The 7,072-nt window shown below is 43.1% G+C and overlaps 1 protein-coding gene across 2 annotated transcripts in view; it reads right to left on the reverse strand.

Moving 5' to 3' along the window:
- mdy (diacylglycerol O-acyltransferase) overlaps positions 1-2,561 on the reverse strand; it is a 42,197-nt gene extending 39,636 nt beyond the window's left edge. Inside the window, exon 1 of one of the 2 annotated variants that reach the window (XM_045744198.2) lies at positions 2,346-2,561. In XM_045744198.2, coding sequence (XP_045600154.2) covers positions 2,346-2,546 — 201 coding nt within the window. In that variant the 5' untranslated portion in view covers positions 2,547-2,561. The other variant, XM_069335045.1, reaches the window with a different exon arrangement.
- Positions 2,562-7,072: the final 4,511 nt, after the last annotated feature.

The raw sequence follows: 7,072 nt of genomic DNA on the forward strand, positions 1-7,072 counted from the left end.
TCATACGTACACTGGTGACCATAACAGCGCAAGTCTACGTACATTTTAATACAGAGGGTAGATTATAAACACATTATGAGAGCAGTGGTAAAGAATACACTAATGACCATTTCCAAGCATCAGAAGCAGTAATCAGTTGGGTTCGTTCTTTAATCACAATCTGGAATTCTGGGTTCGAGTCCCGGACGGGACAGATAATGGTTGGCCAAGATTCCTATCTAATGCTTCTGTTCACCTAGAAGTAAACTGCAGGCATAATGAGAGTTGCATCCATAAGCTGGCAGTTAATCAACTGGTGTAGAGTTGCAGCCTAGGGACCTCTATACACGTTACGTATATACATTAAACAGGCTACCTGTCCTCTATAACACTATAAATCGCCGTTGAACATATTTAAAGACTTAAACTGCCTGTATGAAGCAAGAGTTCAGAAATTCGACTATAATGTGGCAGGCTTATGTGGAAGATGCAGTTTTTTCTCAGATTCAAACACGTTATGACGATAAAAGTTCATTAAATTTAATTACCTAATTATGAATTATATAAATTTGAATGTATAATACGGGTAATTAACAGGGTGAAAAATTTACTCTGGGTAAAATGCCTTGTGATGACATTAATGTTGTAGATTAACCATGCACTGTACTTTAATTCAAATTAACGCGAGATTAACCTTGTATATTAAACTAACACGGGTAAATTTAATACTATGTAACTTCCAGAAAGGAAGTCTAACAATGTGACTTACATTGGTAAAAGTGCTACCTTGGGTAAAATAATGTAATGCGGTAACATTGTATTGCCAGGTGAGGGAGCCGGCAGAGCCCGCCCAAACTCCAGGCAACATTAGGCTACTGGTCTACCTGTTTCGTCACGCCCATTGCGTGGTGACCGACATGTGTCCCATTATGCCCCTCGGCCAAATTTAAATTTATGAAAACCAGTAACAGATGGGGCCTGGGGCCTTTGTTATAATACCCAACTGCCTTTTCCAGTACTGTAGTGACTCAAATATTAGTGGTTTAGCACATTTACCTGTAGTAAATTATCAAGAATTAATTTAAAGCACCTTTCTAGTTCAGTTGTGTATAGTTATCTAGGCGCGACATTCCAATTACTTTTGGAATACTCGCGCTTCGCTAGCGATTTGACGAGTTCGTATCCCGGGAAGAATCGCCTAGGCGCCAATCCTTAACTGTACATCTGTTCATCCAGCAGTGATTGAGTACCTGGTAAATGATTTGGCGGGTGTATTCCAGGAAAAATTAGGATTAAGAATCTACCCGAAACGCTATGCGTGCCAGTGGCTTTATAATAACTTTTGTATAAATAAAAAATAAAAGTTGAAAGCTACAGTGAAGTGGTCAGCGCCCACACCCAGAAAGCTAGCTGGAGTTCAAAAACTGGGTACAGTTCCTTCATTGTCTCTCCCACCTACAGCAGTAATTGTGAACCTACACCTTAGAGCGATTAGCATCGTGTTCCGAGAACTTTCCTAGTAGAGTAAGGCTTTAAAATGATCTCTTTGGGGTGGGGGGGAGGTCTTTACTTGCAAGCAAGAGTCTAGTGACCCCCAGCCCAGCTGACTAACACCAGAGTGGTCCTGGTTCTATCCCGGGTTTGCGTTTCGTCCGGGTTTTCAGACAGCGATGTGTGCTTACCTGGCAGTAAATAGGTATCTTTGACTATGGCTGGTGCCATCACTGGGAATCTGTCGTTGGCTGGGGAATCTATAAATCTAACAGGATTCTTGTCCCCGAGAATGGAAAACTGGGAATAAACCACTTGAGTGGGTTATACAAAATATGCCTACAGTGATAATATACACAAGTCCCACGCACATTTACCAACCCATTGTGTGCCTCCACTAGTTCATATAATTACGCCATTAATAGGTACTTAAAACTACAGACAAAAACACATTGGCCACTACAAACTAGCATGATCTGTGGCAAGTGCTGGGCCGGTAGTCAAGTGCTCTACTCGATAAGAGTAGCAGTTCACCTTGAGCCCAGCTTCATTATCTCTACAGCGGCATCTTTCCCAGTCTCAAAATCTGTTCCATTACTGTTTGAAATGTAAATTAAAGTGTGACATTATAGCTCTCGTCAGTTATCACGATAGGATAAGCCTGTCGAACACTCCACGTACATACACATTGCTGACAACCACTTAAAGCAGCTGTATACCCGAGTCACTATACACTAAACATGTATCCACAGACCTGCATGTGCGTTTGATAACTTTCAGCACTTTCATCTATTGTTTGCATAGGCAAACTAAAACCTATACTGTAATTCAGGAAGTTGGAGGTAATATGGGCGAGCCCTGCCATGGCTACTTACCCTACTGTCATCAGCCTGGGTCGGAATTCCTGTCTTGGTGGAGCTGAAGCCATTCTCCGAGGACTTGCTCTCGTCACTGTCTACGGTACCGATAGACATCCTGCCCGGGAGAGAGCAGAGCGGCGACTGAGCCACAATGGTCCAATCCACTACTCTCCGACCCTCACTACTGGAAGGTCGTCTCTGGCCTCGCGTTGCCATCGCCACGCTAACCTTATCACTTTATCTCACATTTTGTTTAATATATTACTTTGTAATTTGTATTCTAAAAGAAGTAATGTGGTGGCTGTAGTGTGGTTGGGAAAGCATTTTTTGAGTTAGCGAGTATGTACAGAGAGCAACGAGCCTCTTAAGACTGGCTGTCCCTGTTGCTACCACATCACCCTTGTATTTCATTATGCTTTAATATTTGTTATTATATCGCCTGTAATTATTGTCTTATTACAATTCATGGGAATTTTTAGCTGGTAAATATGTACAGCATTGAGGTACGTGATAGTCTTTCCCCGCAATATTCCCGTGTTACAGCCTCTGTGTCAGTGTTTGGTCAGGTCAACGTCCCTCTCTATAATTACGTCTAATTTGTGTAGGCTGCGGGTGGCAGCCTACACAAGGCCTTGTTGCTTATACAGGAAGCCAGGTTGTACATACAGTACATGTATAGCCCGTCCAGGGCTATACATGTACCCCACTTCAAGCTAACTAACAGCCCGAAACGCTTTGCGTAATTGTGGCTTTAGGCATTGTATGTACTAGCTCTATCTATTAATCCATCAACTTTTGTATCTTACCTTGTATGTATGTACCTTACCTGAATAAAAATTTATTTATATTTATTTATTTATTTAACTTCTGGGTACCTGTAGCGAGTATATTATGTCAACAATATACTCGCTCCAAGAGCTCATTAGCTTAATGACAAACTCATAAGCAGTAAATATGTGCTCAAATCTCTTCCCTCATTACAGGTAACATTTCTTCCATCCTTCCAACGTATTGGAGGACGGTGAGGTGTCGTTCAATTATATAAGCAGTCTTTAAGCGATTAAGGGCCTTGCCCCGCTCCTGTGCCAGGTAAGTTACGGGCTCACCATAGCCCGTGCTACTTGGAACCTGTTCCGAGTAGCTGAATCTATAACAACAACAACAACGATTAAGGGGCAGTTACAGCCCCGCTCCTGTGCCGGGTAAGTCCACTACGGGCTCACCATAGCCCGTGCTACTTGGAACTTTTGTTCCGAGTAGCTGAATCTAAAACAACAACAACAACGATTAAGGGGGTTACGGGCTATTCATGCCCATGCCACCTCTTGTGTTTGGCTTAATCTTTATCAATCAATCGATTAAGGGGCAATATAATTTCCATAGTGATTCAGTTAACTTCAGGACACACTTCAGAGTTACCACACCTCTTCAAACCTCAAGAATGTAGCACTCGGCATGTACAGTTACAACCGACACCAAGACACTCCAGCTTTGACACAGCAGACAGCAGACGTGTGCCACATCGAGCTACAACGCTCTCGCACCCCATGAGTTTAGACATTCACCATTCCCCATCGAGCCGCCACGCTCTCCCGCATAGAGCTCTAGCTGTGACTCCGGCCTCACTCAGCTCTCTGCTCTGCTCCAAGCTCCGTCTCAACGTCTACGACACTGCAAACGACCGCCTGCTGTAACCAAGACTACTAAATAAATATGAAAACCCACTAAACACTGTGTATCTAATCTACACAGCCAACAAAACCCAACAACGTAACATAATCGTACATTACATACCTATTTACTGCTAGGTGCACAGAGGCATGAGACTAAAGGAAACGCGCCCAACCATTTCTGTGGAGACTGGTTTTCGAACTCGGAATTCTCGATTGTGAGTCGAGAACGAACTCGATTGCACTACTGGGATTTTAAGGAAAAAGAAGGTAGTAGTATGTGCCTGGTGCGCCCCCACCTGGTTTATTGCATCCACGCATGGACACCATGCTTCGTAGCTTGGTGGATAGCGCGCAGGACTCGTAATTCTGTGGCGCGGGTTCGATTCCCGCACGAGGCAGAAACAAATGGGCAAAGTTTCTTTCACCCGAAGTGCCCCTGTTACCTAGCAGTAAATAGGTACCTGGGAGTTAGTCAGCTGTCACGGGCTGCTTCCTGGGGTGTGTGTGTGTGTGTGTGGTGTGGAGAAAAAAAAAAAAAAAAAGTAGTAAACAGTTGATTGACAGTTGAGAGGCGGGCCGAAAGAGCAAAGCTCAACCCCCGTAAAAACACAACTAGTAAACACCACCTCTCCAGAAAGACATAGCTTCATCGGAGAAAGTTTAACACCGGGCAACAAATATAATTCTAGAACTAAGTCAACTCTCATACCGGGACAGGTTGAGGGCCACAGGTGTAAGAACATAAGAATAAAGGTAACTGCAGAGGCAGCTTCTATATATAACCACCCCAATCCCACTCATATACATGTCCAACCCACGCTTGAAACAATTGAGGGACCCCACCTCCACCATGTTACGCGGTAATTAGTTCCATAAATCAATAACCCTGTTACCGAACCTGTATTTACCCAGGTCTTTCCTAAATCTAAACTTATCTAATTTATACCCATTGCTTCGCGCTCCGTCTCGTGTTGATACTCTCAACACCCCACCAATATCCCTTTTGTTATGACCACCCATCCACCTGCAAACCTCCATCACGTCACTCCCAACTCTTCGCTCCTCCAGTGAACGCAACCCAATCTTTAACAATCCTTCCCCGCATGACAGACCCTAATTTGGGGGACCAACCCCGTCATCCCGCGCCGGACACGTTCAAGCGAACCCACAGTAACAACACTGCACATCAGACATGATAAGCTGATTTCATTGAAACGTGTAAAATAATGAACAATTTGGAGGACGTTGATCCGGACAACTTCTTCAAAATGTCAGATGTAACGTAGGCAAGGAGTAACGGTTCCAAGCTCAACAAGCCACAGTGTAGGACTGAAAACAGGGAAATGTTTTCTTTTACTCAGTGTTATAAACCCAAGGAACCGCCTACCCGTCGAAGCCATAAATGCTAAATTCTGCTTAACTTTAAAATCCAGCTTGAAAAATCATCAGGACAAAGGGGGGGACCTTTGACAAACCACCGGCTTCCTGTCCTCATTGAGGCCACTAGTGTTAGTAGCCCTCGGGTAAATAAAATATCACATATCAGGCCAGTCTTAGAGTACTGTATGTGGCTCCAAGCGTGTAGTCAATATCTAGCCAAACATAATAGGAAGGTAAAAAAAGTTCAGAGGTATGCCACCAGATTAGTCCTAGCACTGAGAGCTATGATTTAAGAGGAAAGGCTACAGGAATCTTAAATCTGAGGCTAGGTAATGATGATAGAGTTACAAGATACGAGCTTGATGGTGTTGAGATTGCGAAGTCGGATTGCGAAAGGGATCTGGGAGTTATGATTAGTAAGAATTTAAAATAAAAGGATCAATGCATGAATGTTCGTAATAAGGCGAATAGGACACTGGGATTTATTAATCGAAGCGTTAGTAATAAGACACCTGGTGTGGTTCTTAAGCTATATCTTGCTCTGGTTAGGCCCCATTTAGATTATGCAGTTCAGTTTTGGTCGTGGTATTATAGAATGGATATAAATTCACTTGAACGTGTCCAACGTAGGATGACTAAGTTAATTCCCCAAATTAGAAATCTTTCATATGAAGAAAGATTAACAAAGCTTAAGTTGCATTCACTGGAAAGGCGAAGAGTTAGGGGTGACATGATAGAGGTTTACAAGTGGATGAATGGACATAAAAGAGGGGATATTAATAAGAACATAACATAAGAACATAAGAACAAAGGTAACTGCAGAAGGCCTATTGGCCCATACGAGGCAGCTCCTATTCTATAACCACCCAATCCCACTCATATACTTGTCCAACCCGTGCTTGAAACAATCGAGGGACCCCACCTCCACAATGTTACGCGGCAATTGGTTCCACAAATCAACAACCCTGTTACTGAACCAGTATTTACCCAAGTCTTTCCTAAATCTAAACTTATCCAATTTATATCCATTGTTACGTGTTCTGTCCTGTGTTGATACTTTTAATACCCTATTAATATCCCCCCCGGTATATAGGGGTATTAAAAATATCAGCACAAGACAGAACACGAAACAATGGGTATAAATTAGATAAGTTTAGATTTAGGAAAGACTTGGGTAAATACTGGTTCAGTAACAGGGTTGTTGATTTGTGGAACCAATTGCCGCGTAACGTGGTGGAGGTGGTGTCCCTCGATTGTTTCAAGCGCGGGTTGGACAAGTATATGAGTGGGATTGGGTGGTTATAGAATAGGAGCTGCCTCGTATGGGCCAATAGGCCTTCTGCAGTTACCTTTGTTCTTATGTTCTTATGAATCAAACCTCCCGTCACTGAAGGAAAGAAATGAGTTAGGGGAGACATGACCACCACATACTAAATTTCAGGGGAACTGACAGGGTAGATAATGATAGACTATTTAGCACGCACACGGAAACTCAGCTGGAAACTTAGTACCCAAATGAGCCAGAGACATTAGAAGAACAATTTGTCATAGTGAACAATTGTAATTCATTATTAAGAAGTGATGTGGTGGAGGCAGTTTCCATACACAGTTTCATACGTATATATGATAGAGCTCAATAGGCTCAAGAACTTGCACACCCAGGGGGGGGGGGCTGGTGGCTGAGTGGAC

The sequence above is a fragment of the Procambarus clarkii genome, chromosome 32, assembly GCF_040958095.1.
Source record: "Procambarus clarkii isolate CNS0578487 chromosome 32, FALCON_Pclarkii_2.0, whole genome shotgun sequence".
NCBI classification, from domain to species: Eukaryota; Metazoa; Arthropoda; class Malacostraca; order Decapoda; family Cambaridae; genus Procambarus; species Procambarus clarkii.